The sequence below is a fragment of the Lissotriton vulgaris genome, chromosome 5, assembly GCF_964263255.1.
Source record: "Lissotriton vulgaris chromosome 5, aLisVul1.2, whole genome shotgun sequence".
NCBI classification, from domain to species: domain Eukaryota; kingdom Metazoa; phylum Chordata; class Amphibia; order Caudata; family Salamandridae; genus Lissotriton; species Lissotriton vulgaris.
This window is the reverse complement of record NC_141693.1, coordinates 1738613782-1738632716: the sequence shown is the minus strand read 5'-3', so window position 1 is coordinate 1738632716 and position 18935 is coordinate 1738613782. Positions and strand designations below refer to the sequence as shown.

The 18935-nt window shown below is 45.1% G+C and overlaps 1 protein-coding gene across 3 annotated transcripts in view; it reads right to left on the bottom strand.

Annotated features, from left to right (window-relative positions):
* The window catches only part of FAM117A (family with sequence similarity 117 member A), a 120838-nt gene that overhangs the window by 54006 nt on the left and 47897 nt on the right, over nt 1–18935 (bottom strand). For all 3 annotated transcript variants that reach the window (XM_086923980.1, XM_086923979.1, XM_086923982.1), the window contains exons 2-3: nt 13956–14125; nt 1517–1612 (exon numbers count right to left, since the gene is read on the bottom strand). In XM_086923980.1, coding sequence (XP_086780106.1) covers nt 1517–1612; nt 13956–14125 — 266 coding nt within the window. The remainder of the gene's footprint in view (nt 1–1516; nt 1613–13955; nt 14126–18935) is intronic.

The window sequence follows — 18935 nt, the reverse complement described above, 5'->3', positions numbered from 1 at the left end:
GAAGTGATACTTCCTACAACAAACAAGACTTCGCCCCGATTATTGTGAAATATATATAGCAGGAAAATAAATGGCACAGAGCCTTAGTCGAAACAGAGCGGAATACAGGTGGTGTACAGAAATATATTTTAGCATTTCCCGATCCATAGGCATTTGGAGATTTTTTGTTTGTCGAAAAGGACTGGGCACGTGCACAGCAAACGAGGCAGTCCAACAGTTATATACATTGGACACTGAAGCATATGGCCAACTCTGCTAAATGTATTTATTATACCCGCACAGTACTCATGGATAAGTCTCTACAGGTTGCCTGTGGAAAATATCCGAGTGAGGGGCATACCCAGTTTGGCCACCACTGAAAGACTGACTTGTTGCGCCTAAAAGACTTATTATTTCCATTGTTTTAAACTAAAAACAGCAAAAGGAGGTTTTATGAATACGTCGGGTATATATATTCACTTTTATTCCTTTTAATATATTGGTTGTTTTTTGCATTTTTTTTTATTAACCATACAAATAAAGAAATAATTCATACGTTTGAATCCACACAGGTTGACTGAAAAAAATATAAAACTGACAAGGGCATACATGAGAGACGATTTAAGGATGTGCTGCACAGAATGCACACATGACTGCAGTACTAACATGGAAAGCTCTGAATTAACATCCATAGAGGCAGTTTCTGATTGTCTCACTAGCTGACATAATATATACATGACATGATACCCATGAGTTATGAATGGGAAACAGTACTCAAGATCTGAAAAGGAGCAACTGGGACTATGTCTTGCAGGTACAAAAGGGAGTGGTGATGGACGGAGCATCTGAACCAATCAAACACTCACACCCAGTCAACAGATCTGGGTTTAATCCATCACCGTTCTTTAGCCCACTCTGCCACCCCAGTTCAGACATGGCTATATGCAAATCAGTCTGACCCTGTGCCTCATGGGAACAGCCTAGCCCGAACTGCCAAGCCATGCCTTCCCTGGACCGGAAACAAGCTACCGAGGACCGGTTTCTGGCATTCCAGCCTTCTTCAGCCCGGCTTGCTTGAATCCAGTGGCAAAGTGAGCAAGGGACTCACGTCTGAGCATACCCTGCCACACTTAGTGAAGAGACTTGGAACATATCTAAGCACACGAGATGGGGAAACAGCCTTTCCGGGCTGGGGGGTGGGGGGGGGGGGGAAATTTAGGGCTCAGGGCAGGGGGAGTTGGGATAGTTTAACGTTTTAGGGGTGGGGTCGTTTTTACGGCTTGAAGAGGTGTTTTCGGGTTGTAGGGCAGGGACCAGGATTTTAGGACTCAGGGTGGAGGGGGATGGGGTGTGAACTTTACCACCCATCCCTTTATCAAACATGCCTTTTCCACGAAATTGCGTGGTAAAAGCATGCATGGTAAAGGCATGCCTTTGCCATACAACTCACTAGATGTGCTGCAGGAGATAAGGAAACAAGTTTGCCTAAACATGCATTGCTTTGGTTGCGCAATTCAGGCATCATAAAAATACTTACCTCTTTATGGTACTCATTGTTGCCCCATGATGCAGACCTCTTGTGAGACCATGTACTGGCTCCGTTCAATGCCGTTTCAGGCCACGACGAAGGAGTCTGTAGAGAGGGAAAATGTTTTAGCGTTTGTGTATGAGAAATCGGAGCTAGCGACTAAAGGAAAGAAGTGTGTGAACAATTAAATCTAGCCCCAAACAGCTCCAAACAAATGTAATCTAGGTTTTGAAAATTCACCATAGAACCGGCTAAAAAAATCCAGTTTTGGATGTCACAAGTTCACAGAACTTCTGTCGGAATTAAACACCGCAATGACCATGTAGCGCCAGATTTGTACTTTTATCGTGAGGAATCGAACTCCCAAGTGAAAAACATGGCAAGATAACAAACAGCCCTGCTACCGTGCCACCCACCTCTAATGTCCAGCCAGTAAGATACACCCACCAAGCTGCTGATGAAATGAAGTCTGTGCTCTTTGGCACTCATTATTGCCCTCTCCATCCCTGGATATACAGGTGTGTGCAAGAAACACCTTGCAGATTTGATAAATGACCCTTTCCCAGGTACCACTGTGTCTGTGGTGGGTGGCAACAGAACATTCGGCTGTACAGAGGCATTGCTCCCAACCACTAAGACTCCCACCAGCCACTAAACTCCATTGCACTCCCTTTGTTTTGGCACCTGTTTGCTTGATTAGAGGCCACCCTCAAGAAACCTTCTGAATACTCCCATTATGATCCAAATAAAATCCCCTTACCAGAGTTGTACTAGGGACTAGCCTTCCTCCACATCTTGATTTGGAGCCACTAATGTGTCAGTCAACTAAGGATTCCTCCCATCATGTATATTCCCAGTAACCTCAGACGGATATACCACTCCCACTCCTTAACACCTCATTCAGACATACACCACTATTGTAGTCCATAGTTGTGCCATCAGCCTGCTTTTTTAATAGACTCTCTATGGCCAGGTTTCTATGAGATTACTTGGCTCTTAGCAGGCCATGTCAAGCCAAGAGAAGACAGCTATAGAAACAATAAAAACCATACCCAACTAACACACCAAATTCACATCAGCTGTGTTAGCCTGGCAGCTATGAAGGTGTTGCCAACCTATTCTTTAAGTTTTACAAAAAATTACGAACAAGTAACTTTTCTTGATGTTTAATGGAATTCACTTGTACTCCGATGTCTGGATTTCCAGTAAGGGAGATTTTAAAACTTTTCATTGAAGTCCTGATGTTCTACAGATGCGCATTATCCTTCGGCAAAAATCCAATATTAAAATCAACAGTAACATGTCACTATAGGTGTGATGTTACACCATAAGCTGCAAAGAGCAATTTTCTTTTTACTAAGTACAAGACACACTAATTACTATGAAGCACTGAAGACACCCTCAGCCTTACCAAATCAGAAAGCACAGTCTTGTAGACCCATAGACCCTAAGTGGTGATGGGCATAACACAAGGTAATTACCATACCTAGGAAGCACAGTAAGAGGTGACTAGTTTCCAGGAGTGCTGCAATAGTTCTCTGTGAACGAAGGATTGGTGGGTCGATGAGGGTGTATGCCTGGCAGGTAAAACAATATATTCAGTCAGGAGTTCCACTAAGCTCATGAGAAAAGCAGGAAATGCCAGATGCTGGTATTTCTGCTCCAGCTGTGGTGAAACCGCTTCCTGACTCCTCAGCTAAAGACAAACAGCTGAAAAGACAGCAATGAGAAACCAAAGCACACACAGTTTCCCCCATGAGTATTGGTAAATAAAATGCCATCGCACCCAAAGAATTACTCTCAGTAAAACATAGGCACAGAGCCTTGGTGCAGCACCGTCAAACTGTATCGTAACTAATGCAACCTTCATTTCACTGCCAGCTTCCAACAAAGATAGTATTAAACAGCCCAACAAAAGATTGATTAATCAGGAAAAAATAAACGCAGGTTTCACTACTCACACAACAAACCACCACTGAACAACACAAACTTTTGTAAATGGACAGTGCAAATCATGAGAGCTGTGCAGCTATGTTCCTCCGTTTCCTTACTCACAGACCTCGCATCAAAGACACAAGTTACTGTACAAGAGAACATTAAATAAAAAAGCAGACATGCTGTAAACACATGACCACCCAATATTTCAGTTTTCAAAATCCCCTCAACAGATCACATATGCTCTCCAGCATTACCAGTGCTTGGCAATGTAGCTATCCTATGCCAGGACTTTCCATAATGTTGTTTCACTGAGAAAGTCTCTACCACTACTGATTATGAGCAGTTCCATGCATTATTTTTTTGGAAGGGAGTTGCGTGTGTGTGAGAGGGGGGGGGGGGGGGTTGAAGGGAGGAAATCACTGCTCAACCATTTAAGCCTCCCCAATCCATCTCTCCCTACAGTCTCATATTATGAAGGGTTAGTGGAAAGCATGCTTTCCCTCCCTCTCCGTGTTTATTCACTTTAGGAACTGGATTGTTTCCAACAAAGCATCCCCCTTCAGAATGTACTTGTTTAAATTCTTGAGCTTCTTATCGTACAACGTGTACTCTGAACTTTCACCATTTGGCAGCACCCCCCGAACTAGCTCCAACTTACATTTATACTCTGTACATGCAGCACTGAGAGGTAGATTAGACTGCAGATGAAGCCTTATCAGGCTGTCTCCAGTGGCCGGCAAGAATCTCTTCAGTCGGCCACAGCTCTGCCACCAATGGCAAATTATTTTTACAAGTTTAAGTATTGTTACTTGCTTCAATACCTTGCAATTATCCGGTGCACCCATCTTAAAATCTTTTCACTGTTTCGAGAGCCTTCAGAAGCAGGACTTGGATGCAGCGTTTTGAACCAAATATAGCTTGTTCCTCAGATCATAACGTTTACCTAAAAATTGAACCTCGTTGTTCCCACTTCCTCCCTGGTATCTACGTTCAGACAAAACTATCACAAGTGTTCCTGCTCTTTAGAAAAAGTACATAAGCATACTTCTACAATAGTCCCTTTTCCACCTAAAATCTAAAATGAAGAAGCTACAGAAGACACACCCCTGCAGTACCCATGAAATGTAAAGATGTCTTACCGCTGTACTTTATACCTTCCCCAGTGGCTTTTTTCTGCAAAGAGTCTGTCTTTGTTAGGGTCTACACTTATGTAAGCCAATATTAACTTTTTACTTCTCCCCTCTAAGAAAATGGGCTCATTCAAGTGCTAAAGCCAGTGTTATGGGAAGATACCGTGGAGGATGCCCATGCAACCTGTGTTCTAACCAGGACATTTCATCTTAAAGAGACTGGATGAAAAGGACACCCACAACCTTTGGGGAGAGAGTTGATGTTCTCAGCACAGCATTCCATGTGTGTATTCTAGCAGCTCCAGAATTTTTAGGATAGAAACCATGCAACAAAATAAATAATAAAAACCACACTAGGACCCCGTTTTGCAAGTTGCATTTGCCTTTTGTGCCTTCCAACATAGCCCACTCCCACGATCCAGCAGCAGTTCTTTAGTTGCACAGAGTCTCTATTCTGCACCATGGGACAAATAACAGCAGATGGACTGGCTGGGACCAAAAGAGAAGTTCAGCACCAATGACCTACGGTTCAACCGCAGACGGCCACAGAGTCCATCTCAGATGGGGAAATCGAGGATCCTCTGAAGGTGCAACCTCACCACTTAATGTGCTATGAACTGGGCGGGCTGTGCAAGTCCAGGCTACAGGAGTTTTTGAAAGCTCCGAAACGTAATTAAGACATTACAAAGAATGGGATGGACAAAGTATCAGTTTATGAATCAGGTTGCAAAAAGAAATCCTGAGAGAAATTGATCAAGTTAACTCTTTGAAAGATTGTGGCCTTCCTGGTCCTAATAGACCTAGGATACATATTTCCGCTTAACTATTACATGTAGAAATTGGAAGGTGCTGGGGCAAGAGTGGTGGGATGGGTGTGTGTGCTGCATTTTGCTTTCCAATTGAAGATAATAGTCTTTTGGTTGAAGTCTGCTCAACGTATCTCCACAAGATGCCTTGTGCTAGTGACTCAATATTTTTGGGGTGGGGGGCTTGTACATCTTTTCTTATCAGAAACAACTGGGTTCTAAAAGCACAATTTTTGGGTTGAAACTCCCCAGCGTAGTAATATTCCAAAACTGGGGGGTTGGGGACTTTACAGGATTTTAACATTGGCACGGAGACACTTTGTGGCCGTTTTACACGAATGGTACAGGGCTTTTCAAAACTGAATCAAACCAAAAATGCAATTTTGGCACATCCAGGCAAATGGCTGCAGGCTCCTTGCAGATGGGTCTAACGCTGTGATCAGGGCCTCAGGACCCACAATGATACTTACTGCTTCCAACTGGGCAAGAGAAGGGTGTGTCAAGCTACTCACATGAAGATAATAAGTACACATTTGTATGGATTTAGACCAAAAAAAAAAAAAAAAGAGGCTCCAGCAGGTCAGGCTTACTGCAGGAATTGATGTTTTAACCGAGCAATTCCCAACTCCTTGGGAAGGCACTGCAATAAAATCTATTCAAAGTGTAGTGTTCTGCATGGTCCTTTTCTTTTTTTCTGCGAGACACTACTGATATTTTGACTTGCACATTTAGAAACCAGAAACTGGTTTCTTTGTGCAGGTGTTTCCTTTATGGTGTATAAGACGGACTGTATTCAGTTTCTCAGTCTCAGGTGCACAACATGCCTTTTCTTTGCAGAAGAGATCTGTAGACTAGCTTGTTTCCCTTTTCATGATCTTCCCTTCCTTTAGAAGAGGAAAGAGGGCTGTGTGGATGGTGGCCACTTTCCTCGGAAACCCAGTAGGCAATCGGAATGCCCTTCAGTGAATCTTAACAAGAACCGTCAGGGCTGGGATAGGAGAGGGAAACTATATTTCAATCCTGTCCTCCATTGAAGCCCAATAGCAGAGATCATCAAACCAATTTAGTTGAGGCCAGTCTTGGTATTCAATGGGAGGGTGCCAATGTAAAATGGGCTAAACAAGATAAGCCTAGTTTTTGAACGTTACTAGTGTAAAATTGTTAAAAACCTTGAACTGACCGCTCATAGCAGGGCCTTTGTCGTAAAGGAGAGCCACTCACACTCCAGGTGTGGGGAATTATAATAGGGTGTTTTCCCCTATTACATCTGTAAGGTGCTTCATATGTTGGTGTTTCAGTGATAAGCATTGTATGGGATTGGAGGCAGGCATGAGTCTGCTGCCTTTCACCCGCTTGAGAGGCGCAGAAACACAGACCATCCTAAGTGAGGAGGGGGGGTCTAGGAAGAACGAATATGTGTGGCCCGTACCTCTTTAGTCAAGCCTGGAACACAGCTGGAAGTCGGAGAAAAATGGGAAACCCAGATCCACAAATTAGTGTGGAGCAGGGCTAATGATCAGATCAAGTCAGTGGTCAAGGTAGGTCACATTCCTACCTATAGTTTGAGGATTATGTTCAAGTTCTACAAAATCATCATTGTCAGCTGATCCATTGGTTGGTTCAGTCCAACAACTCAAGGACACCCAAGGAGTCATCCCGTGAAAGAGACCAGTTGGCCAGTCACAAACGGGTCTGGCACTGGACTCAGTGAAGATTTGTTTTTGGAACTGGAAACCGAGTGGCAAAATTCACTTATACGCACTGTGAACTGGCATTCAGGAGGTAGGCTGTTGCTTGAACATGAAATACCTTGACAAAACATATACAAGACGTGCTTAGCAAAACAGGAACAGTTAGTTTAATTAAACAGTGCAGCCAGGAGAACAGTTACAGGCATAGGGTTGACGAATGTCTAAACTTACAATCTACAAAGTAGTTCATGCAATCCTTTTTTGGTAAGGAATGTGAACCACGGTCTTTGAAGCCATAAATTAAAGTATTCGATGAGGAATCCTGATGGGCCTCGACCTGGTGTGATCACAAAATGGCCAGAGGGTAACTTGTCCAGAGGTCTGGCATGGGGAGCGCGTGATCACAGTGTGTGCTGTGTCCTGATTGGCTGAATTTATAGGGTTTTGGGAACACTGGTACCCATCCGGCCAGGTGTGCTTTCATGGGACCATTCTCCCAAGACCATTCTGGTGTCTCTGCACCCATCTGTGGGTCTGCTCTGGGGTTTCCTGTTCACACGTTAGTCCGCTGGCTGCGTGCCACCCCACCAGTACCTGTCAAACAGTGACCTTGGGCCTGGGTCTCAGCGCCTGCCTGACTACCTATTTCTGAGTCAGGGTTGACATGGAGTTCATAATGAGCAAATTTTTCAATAGAGATGCAACCTCGTTTTTATACAATAAAAAATTGTTATTCATATTGACATCGACTTTTTCAATATTACAAGACTATCCAGAGGAAGGAGAAGTCAGAGCAAAAGCCCGAGCTGGGAGGGCGCCGTCTACATGGTTATGCAGACTAAGAATGATCCGATAGCTTGTCTGCCATGGAAACGCAAACCAGATACTGCTACAGGAAGCTTGGAAGCTGTGCTTGCAGAGGAGGACTGACTCTCATCCAGCCCCCCTGTTCTGACCTAAGGCTAGAGGCTGCCTGGAGCTAGGAGTCATGCTGTGTGACTGGACAGGTAGGAAGCCTTCAGTAGCCACTTGCGAGTACTGTACAGGAACTTTCTACGGAAACACCCTCTACGCCGGTACCACCGCAAAACTCCAGAAAAAACTCCAACGCATCCAGAACGCTTCAGCCAGGCTCATACTAGACATCCCACGCAAAGAACACATCTCTGGTCACCTGAAAAACCTCCACTGGCTCCCCGTCAATAAGAGGATTACTTTCCAGCTCCTAACCCACGCACACAAAGCACTCTACGAAATCGGACCCGAATGCCTCAACACACGACTGTCCTTCTACACCCCCTCCCGCCAGCTACGATCCTCCAACCAGGCCCTTGCCACTGTACCTCGCATTAACAAATCCACCATGGGAGGTAGATCCTTCTCCTACCTGGAACTCACTTCCCACTCACCTTCACCTTACTCAGAACCACCTAACATTCAGAAAGCAACTCAAAACGTGGATATTTGACAAGTAATTCCCCACCCCTCTTCAAGCGCCTTGAGACCCTCTGGGTATGTAGCGCGCTATATAAATTTATTGACTTGACTTATCTAATTTTAGTCATTTTGGCCTTATTCTAATCATAAAATACTTTTTGATTTTACTTTATTTGACTGGGAGCTTTAGTGAGTGGTTTAGTGATGCAAGTGTTGCACTTGTCCTGTTAACTCTAAAGGCACATTCTCCGACATTGCCTCACTTTTGTCTCAATTCTGCGCTGCTAGGGGTAGGTAAAGCTGTATAGAGAAATCGTGTTTAAAACTAGTACTCAGTTTGTCATGTAGTGGTGAAAGAATTTTCCCCACCTGGCAACCTGGGTTCCTACAATAAGTTTATGAATCGGGAGGGACATTTGGGTGTTTTTTTTTCTACATAAGGAAAGTTACTCATCTGTAACAGTTAACCAGTTAGGGAATGATAGGTTGGTTGATTATGAAACCGGCGTGGATCCTTAATTGCAGCTCTGGTTCCATAACCGAATCTTCATTAAAGTCTGATATTAATCCCAAGTAAGCACCACTCAATATAGAAAAAACAAACTGCAAACATCCGGGCCCAACACTAGGCGGCAATCTATGCATAGTGTGCAATCTGCAGCTCATATGCCTCGACCAAGGAGTTTTAAAAGAAGCAGACGCAGGTACTCAATGTAGCTTGAGGTCCAGCCTGTTGGTGAGGATGGATTTTCCCAAGGTTAAGACTCCGGAAATGATCATCTGCCCGAGAACTAGTGCTACAGTCAAGTAGCATTCCCTCACCTACCAGCTGTTAGATTACTGCATATATATTAAAAACAAAAATTACAATAAGAAACGAATGAAAAAAAATTCTGAATGTTAAAAATGGAAAGTGCTGATCGAGCACAATTTCGTCAGTACAATCCTGACAGACTCAAAACTTGTTTAAGATCATCAATTGCATAATCTTATTATAGAAGAGTGTACATACACTTAATGGTTTCTTTTATTACTCTTCTGGATATACCCATAACTTCTTTAACACCATTCATGGTCACTCTCCATAACCAGCGAGCCACTCATAAGCACAGCCACATCTCTGTAAATTGATATTTTAAGATATGCAGCGTAGATCCTAGAGGACTCAATCTGTGTAAGCTTTAAAGGTTATAGGGAACATCAGAGATTATTTTTTACTTCTGAAAATCTTGCAGGGAGATGGATGCCTCTAGTATAGTTGTGCTGGACAGCAATGAGAATAGAGATTCGGGCATTATGAGCTTCTGCTTAGCCTCAAGCTAATTAAAAGCATTTGCAAATGTGCATTGGCCTCAATTTGCCAAAGCTTAGAGGGTGCCACCCTGGCGTTTGCTAATGCTGGATGCTTTTAAAATGTGCAGGCAGTGACAAAGACCATATAGGAGACTGACCATCTTAAAAGCATATTTCTTCTTTAATTATGCAATGCAACGGTCATCATGAAAGTATAGAAAACGCTGTTTGATACTTAAGAGATGGCAGCCATGTAGCAAGAGAGAGCGAAAGCTGTACTAGGAGGTAGAAGGGAGGGTAGAAGGCGAAAGCTAAAACCATCTATGCCCGATCTCTTGTACTAAAGATACAATTCACATTTGTTTAAAGGCTCAGTGTAAAAAAGGAGACACTGGATTTCCTCCAGAAAATACAAAGGGCTAAAATAGATATTGTTCTTTCAAACACTCTTTATGATCATGTCTCTTGTATTGGTAGGAAAATCATCAGGCAAGTCTTGTGCCCATCTGGTACCTTATAGGGAGATATATCAAATAAGTACTAGATTAACAGGCAATTCACATTTCTGGCTGCTAGAGAAGTTTATAGCGGTCTGTGAGATTCTCAAAATGAACAAGCCATGTTGAAACAATCAAATAGTACTTGCTAAGCATGCTAATCACCGTGGTATTGTAGTGTAGTTCCTATATTCCCAATAGGCTCAGCGCATTGGAATAATATATCCTATAGATTTGACGTAGGACTTAGGTCGACTAGGTCTCTATCGAATTTATTAGACTTAATTGTGAGTGCCAGCTAGCTCAGAGGTCACTAGAAACTCTCGAATACACAAGAAGGGATTAGTTTCTGACAACCGCATAAACATGACAACTTTGTTTCCCCAAGAATAAAATTGATCTTCAGAGTCATGGAAGCAATAGATAGATATTTTACTCAGTCAACCGTGCATACTTCGTTTCATCAGAGGTGCAGAGAAATAGAGGGACGGGCGTTTTCAATAAAAGTATTTATTGAACAGTCTTCTTTCTCATGCAGAAGAAATGAACTGCTAAAATCATAATACTGGCTGTAAAGTATAATGCATACAGCAAGAAGAGTAAAAGTACTCAACTGGTGTCTCTAAAATACGCCTACCCCGATGAACCTAACCTAAGTCTAGTACGAGGGAAGAAGTAAGTATGGTGTAGCATAGGTTTAGTTTTTCTGCCAAGAATGTAACCAAGATTTCTCTTAGGGTCTAATCAGCTCCGTACCTTGGTTTAGAATGAAGGAGGTCTGGTATCTCTGTCTCGGGTTCGATTTCCCAACACCCCGCAAGGGGAGCTTGGAAACACTGGAGCTGGATTCTCAGTGAGAGAAAGGCAGCCTCTCTGTCAGTGCGTCAGCTGGCGGGTCGGCTTCCTTCGGCACTTGCTGTAGCGAGATGCGTCAGGCAAGTAGATAGTCGGACTGCTCCAAACCGCCGGGTGTTTGCTAGGACAAGTGTAGGCATATTTATACCTTGAAGGTGCCTGGTTTGATGTAAAGTCGGACATAATAACGTCACCAATGAACCCCCAAGGGAATGGAAGTTCTTTGAAAACGCCATGATTTCTAGGACAAATCAATATTCAAGAAAGGGGATGTCCCTGACTGCAGAAGCAGTGTTTTCCAAGAAATCATTGTGGCTTTTTGGAACTAGTGGAAGTAGCCATGCCTGTATTTGGACTGGATGGGTTATGTTTAAATATGGTTATGATCGCTATGCCTATATAAGGGTAATGTGAATTATACCTATATAAGGGCATGAATCTGTAAAATTACACTAGGGTCCTAAAACGCTATACAACAGTATCCAGGAGCTGCGTGAGGTGGAGCTACTCCGTCAGGTCTTGAGTCCACTCCTGAAATTGGAAAGGGAGGCAGAGGTTCGGTGGTGGAAGTGGAGGTCGTTCCAGGTTTTGGCTGCGAGGTGGGAGAAGGAGCATCCTCCGGCTCGGGCACGATGATAGTGGGAGATGGTGGAGAGGGCCAGGGAGGCAGACCGCAGGTGTCTGGTGAAAGGTTAGGTGGTTATTCAGGTATTCTGGTCCCGTGGTGGAGACTTTTTTAGCCATGCATGAGCAGCTTGAAGTGGCATCTCTTCTTGACCGGGAGCTAGTGCAGGCTACAGAGGTGTGGTGTGATGTGGGATCTGCGCACGTCCAAGATGATTCTTGCTGCTGCATTCTGGATTGCTGTGAAACACCTGAGGAGGAGGATGGTGGTGGTGGTGGTGGTGGTGGTGGTGGTGGTGGTGGTGGTGGTTCCGGCATAGAGGGCGTTTGTGTAGTCAAGTCGACTGGTGATGAGGGCGTAAGGGACTGTTCTTCTGGTGTCGGTTGGGATCCATCTGAAGACTTCACGGAGCATTCGGAGAGTGTTCAACCAGGTGGAGGCAACCAAGTTGACCTTTCGTCTTATGAAGAGCTCGCTGTTGGTTGATTCCGGGTTTGAGAGCATGGGTGGGAGTTGGTCTGAGGGTGGAGGGCCACCAGGTGTCCCACAGTGAGGCGGGTCTTCCGAAGAGGAGCACTTCGGTTTCGTGGGTGTTGAGTATGAGACAGCTGGCTCTCATCTAGTCATCAACGTTGGCCATGGCGTTCTGCAAGTTCCCTCTGGTGGTGTCTGGGTCTTCGGTGGAGTGTATGAGCAGCAAACATCGCATGCATGTTACAAAGACAGGCCTTCGGGATTCTCTCTTGCTAGTGCTCAATGATTGTGGCAGTACTGGTAAAAGGTATCCAAGAGAGAGCGACTATAGTGGGCCATAACAAAGACTTAGGCAAATTTTGGTACACCGTTTCATTTACAGAGGAACAGATGTAGAATATTAAGTACAAGTTCAAAGATCCATTAGAGGATCATTAAGCCATGGCAATTTGGGGTGGGGGAGGAGTGGGGTGCGAGTGGGGTAGGTGCACTGCCAGACGATAACTCAATGTGCCCAATGATAGACATTTACCTAAAATCTTAGGGTTACTACATACCTTTGCGGATAGCATCTCGTTTTGCTACAGCATATCATTCATGTACGTGCTCGTGACAGAGACACACAGGTGTGGTAGTCTGCTTGGGTACAAGTTCAGCAAGGAACATTTTAATACCCTTCTGGTAAATTATTTTTCAGATGGCTCTACGTGGTCTTTAAACAGACACTTCAGTTAATATTGCAAGTCTGTTGCTCATACCCTTGGGTCTAAAATCAGCCTAGAAGTTAACAGCATGCCTACAATGGTGTCATCTGTGTTGTAATCTTCACACAAACCCTTACACAGGCTTACCTTATATCTCAAAGAGAATGGATGGCCTGGGCAAATTCCCAAGGGAGATACATGCCAACATTAGAGAGTGATCCCAGGATTACCAGACGTGCCAATAAGGCTTATTGCAAGACTTGTGCAGCTGGCAGATGCCAGAGTTACAACCAGCACATCTCCCAAGTATGTGTGTAGTGTAAAGACAGGAACACAATTTGTTAACGCTCAAGCACAATAGCATGACTAGTGGACCATGCTTTTTTCAAACTATGGAAACAACTTAGCAGTTTTCATACAACATTAAAGTAACAGGTCATAAAAAAATATGCGGATGTGTACATTGCCCTTTATTTTCAGGCCTAATGAAAGAGGCTCATATTAAATTTCCATCATCGGTGAGACAAGAGTGTCAGCTAGTATACAACCAGGGTCAATTGCCACTCTACTGAGTGGTCTATGCGTTAGATCCCAGCAAGGATATGAAGCAGAGCCTGTCAATTCAGATATGTGGAACTCATCAAGTTAGAAGTAGAGCTAGAAAGATTAACACTAATCCTATTGAGAGTTGGCTTTTTAATATATAAAAAAAAAAGAAATCAGTAGAGTTGTGTAAAGAACAAGACATGCACAGACATTTTTATGACTTCAGCAAAACAACATGCCCAGGACTGCAAGTACCAAATATATTTGAATAAGCAAATCAGGATTTCCAACAGCAACTGCATTTATTAAGACATTCTGAATTAAGTATTCGAATATGTTTTTTGTGCATGGATTATACATCTCACATTAACAAATTCTGATGTCAAAAATGAAGATTAGAGTGAACCACTGTTTTGGGACACTGACCTTATAAAAAGGCACAGTCCACATACCTGTGTTGATTTGTTATTTGTGTCCACAAGTTCACCACCATCAGGGTCCCTTGGCCACTGCCCCTGCAGATAAGACCCAAGGATCGTGTCCAATGACGATGTACGTCTTACTCTGGAGACTTTGATCGGGAAGCTGGCTTTGTCCCCACGGGCAGAACAAGGAACACTGGCTGAGGAGAGGTAAAGGGGTTACAAAGAGACAAAACATCTGTATTATGTAATGAATACATCAACTTTATCAAAAACAATGAACTGCAGTAAAATTAAACAGTATAAATAGACTGTCAAAAACACCGTTGCATCAACACCGCACTAGCAGTAACCATGGAAACCTTTAAGCAATAGATGAAGTTATTTATCATTACCAGTGTGGGATCTCAGATCAGTTTAATAAAAAAAAATATATTCCCCTTGAGAAAAAATCTGTAATATGCTCCTTGTCTCCAGGGTACTTCTTAAGGATTTACTTTAAACAAAAAAAGAAACCAATGAGCAAAAGAATCACTTGGGTTACGGTAAGTGGCTGGGAAGCCATTTTAAAGCAATAAAAGGAAGAACATTAAATAAATTAACTAAATACACTGCAGCTTTATGGAGGCAATATTGGGACTGAAACTTGAAGGCAACGGGGGTTCAAAGAAAAGGACATCTCATTGTCCCCTGAAAATATAGGTGCAAACATAATGCAACTCTAATTGCATCTCCGTTTTCAATTGTAGAACAACAACTGATGTTACAACAGCAATTTCTGAACCTTGCTAACATCATTTCCTAAAACAGGTTTAGACTTAATCAAGATAATTTATTGAAGCAGCACTTCTAAATATGATCAAGTGATTTATTTCTTTAAGTGACCCAGCAGTACTACTATCCATAATGCCCTGCACAGATACTGAATTCAGTTTGGTTTTCCAACTAGGGCAATCAAGATCACCCAAAACTATAGCAGGGTTCTGAATGAGGGTCCAAATCTGAAACTGCAGACTCACTGCTGCTTGCACACTAATGCTGTTCACTTAATACACCCACAGCGTGGTGGATTTAAGAACATAAATTAAAAAATATATATATAAACACAATTGTTCCCACTATTGAGGGAACCCACTGTTTCCTTTTTATTACTTAACAGCTCGAGGGAAGTTGGGCAATGTACAGTTTGAGAGAAGGGACTGAGGGGGTTAGGATTCAACCAGGAGATTGAGGACCACAAACCCATATTACAAGCTGCGATTGGTTTCCAGAGGTTATCTCATTATGCTCAAAGGAAAAAAGTACACTCGGAAAAAACACACACTCCAAGACTCAAGTGGACTGAACAAGGAGATGGCACTCAGAACTTTGAGGGCACAGTAGCGCATAACATTATGTTACACAGCCATCATAAGATCGGAGTGATGTATGGCATGGGCCATTATATTTTCCTACAACTAATGCAACACTGTGGGGGGCTTGGCAAAGATGGAAACTAAAGCGGGTGTGCAAATTGGAGCTCCAAACTGGGCTCACTAAGTATCCTGCCTTTATCCACCGTTTACATGTTGCCATCCACACTAGCCTGCATGTTGCGCCTTGTCTGGGGGCATCGCTGGACACCATCATGGTGTGAGGATGCCCGTCCGGCTCTCCACTGACTGGGTGTGCTAGCAAGGGCGGTGGCCCTGTGGAAGACCTGAAGCGAGGCAATATGCCAGGCGCGCTCACTCGATGCAGTGGATCCCGCTCCCACCAGTGGAAAACACAGGCTGTCTTGTACTGGGGTTGTCCACTCCCACGAATGCTGTGCATTGCAAGAAACGAGTAGGGGCAGCTGCTTACTACTGGTTGGGCAGAGCAGCCCGGGCTGTGTGACTGTCTACCCTGGCCGCCCCACCTCCAACTTCTCACATGGTAACCTGTCCACTGGCCTACTGACCTGTAGAGGAAGCCACAGACCCGATTCTACTGTGTGCATTAACAGAGATACCCGCAATCAGCCTAAATGCATGCTTGGTGGCACAGTTTAACAAATGCAAGGTGGAAGTGCCGGCTTGACTCCCACTGCACTGACCACCACCAGGGCCGGACTGGGAACCAAAACCGGCCCTGGCAAAGTGCTCGGCCTGCCCTCCCCCGGGGGTTGGTGGTGCAGCAGATCTCTTTGTCAGGGCCAGTTTTCGGCCGTTTTTGTTACAGGGCCGATTTTGCAGCTATGCTGCAAAAAGGGCCCTGTAACAAGATCGGCCCCCAAGGGCCCAAAACCAGCCCCCACCCGTGCGACGCACCGGGCGATTGCCCGGTGCCCGCTACGGCTAGTCCAGGCCTGACCACCACCCACTCTCCCTATGCTCGGCGGGTATTGGACAGCGAAGATGGTGAAACCCAAAAGGTACCAAACCACAGCACGCAAGTAATGGCGAGACAGAGATGGACTCTGCGCTAGTGGGTAAGACTCTAGGCACCCTTCAACACCTTGAGTAGACCCTGTAGGCCCACTCGATTCAACAGAGTGCTCCAAGCCATATATGGACACCATGTCCTCCCTGGAAACTAGCATGGACTCTCTATGTGGAAGTCAATATGCTGCAGGCTGACCACCGCAAATTGCCGGAGCAGATTAAAAACACTGAATCAGCGTTAGCAGTGGTGTGCCCATCCAAACAGGACCAACGGGAATGCTTGAAGCAAGTGGAGAAGGAGGTTGTCACATTGTACCACATGGCAGAGGATGCGGAGGGCAGGTCAAGGCGGAATAACATCCGCCTACTGGGCTTGCAGCAGCGCGCTGAGGGCCCAGCGTAGAGTTATTCTTAGAAGACTGGATTGTGATATATGTCCTGTTGGGTAGTGCGACAAATGTTTTCTCCATGGATGCACATACTGTACTCCAGGTCGAGTCTCCCCCCACACTGAATCTCCCGGGCTCCTCATACCATGTCTCCTCAACTACAGTGACCCCCCGACCTGCTCCTACAATGCTTTCGCACAAAGGCCCCTGGTCCTACGAAAGTGCTCTGATAAGAATGTAGCCATATTTCACCATGGAGGTGCAATATGGGTGTGGGTCATACTCGCATGTCAAGCAATATCTTCGGGAGCTGTATTTTAAGTTTGCTCTTCGGTTTCCTGCCAAGCAACGTATTATCAATGGCGACAAGACCCACATCTTCCACTCACCAGAAGACGTGTGGACATGGCTCCAAGCGAAGGATTCGATACATTCACCATCTCCTGAACAAGCTGATGGCGACTGGATCATATCCAAGCCAAGAAGTCGAAGGCGCCGCCCTCCAGGTTAGCAACCGTCTAGGTAAAAAGGAGCGAGCACGTGTGGTAGTGGAGGCCTCTCTCCACAGCACAAACTCCTTTGCTCCCCTCAGGAACGAGCACCAATCCGAGTTGGGAATCGGACTTTAGTGACTCGGTCCACTAATCTGTGGAGGCCTACCAGGGCCCGCAGGTCACTCCCAGATCAGCCGATGACCTGTGACTGGGACACTATAAGCAGAGAAATGATCGTTCTGCACTGTCCAGCTTCAGACCAGGTCTGGTAACCTGCTCGAAGGGAAGACTTGTTGCACACGGGGCTGTGAAGTATTTTCACGTTTTGGGCCCGCACCACGGAATGGCAGAACACTTTCGCAAATAAGACTGGGGTCGTACAAAGCCGCCCAATCCAGTGCCATGCCACCCCAAGGTTCCTCTATGGACTCCACTGTTGGCTGTTTTTTTTCTTTTCACCTAACTGAGTGTTTTCATTGAGAGTGGTTTTCTGGACGGGCCCTCCTAGGGCATCTATCCCGGAGGAAGGGGGTGTGGGGAGATCGGTTTTTCTGGATGTTGTAGTTCAAAAAGATGCTCTGTATCCGGGTCTGGTGGCTCCGTGAACTAAAGCAGCCACTGCAGGCGCCTGTGTTCAACCTCATGGTCACAGGTTAAAATCCCGGCGGGTCCACTCAGCCTTTCATCCATCGGAGGTCGATAAAAGGAGTACCATTTAGTTGGGTAACAATAAACATCTGTTATTCGGCACAAGACACCTTCGGGTAATTGTGCGCTTTACAAATACACCCGTTATGTTACGTTATTCCTAAATGTTCTGATGTCTTCCTGCCGGTCACTCAAAACTATGGGTTTCCCTAGACTCAGGGCCGGCTGGGAGGCGGATTCACTGGCTTTACATTTCTCCCTTACATAGTGCCTGCCATGACACACACACACACACACACACACACACACACACACACACAGGCTGACACATGTATGCCCCAATACCATATCATCACCTTGAATGTTCGGGCATGGCAACCGTGACAAATCGCTATTATAACCATGCTTACCTCAAGCGGAATCACATACACATTGCTATGTTCTAGGAAACACCTCAACGCCACTGTGCTACACAAGCTCTGTGCCAAAAGGAGAGGGCAGGAGTATGGCACTTGCACATCTTCCTTTGCTCACAGGGTTATCACCAAGGGTACCTAATGTCTTGCATGCACAGAGGGTAGACATGTCCGGCCAATATGTGACCCTGGAGGATCACCTGGACAGGGCACCTATCGCACTGGCGGCAATATACGCTCCCAATACACATCAAGAGGGGGTGGGGTCTTTGATACTTACACCGATACTTTTCAGGGACCCATCTTCCCCTGGTCTCTGGGATAGGGACTAACTGCGCCACATACGTGAATCTTGACCATTCCACATAACTCTTTCTGAGCATCCGCTGCCAGACTGGCTGCCCAGCAACTCAGTTGATGGCTATTGCGGGAGAGTATTCAGGATGCATGGCGGCTCCTGCACCCAGTGAACAGCGAGTACTCCTTGTACTCGCAGGTGCGCGATTGGAACACCATAATTGACTTTATCTAATGCACAGCCTAACTCCGTCAGGGCTGGGGCAGAATTCCTGGCACGCACACTCTTATCACTGCCTGTTGCACCTCACTCTGCGATGGGGACGCCCATGCCCAGTTATACCCACCTGGCGCCTGCAGG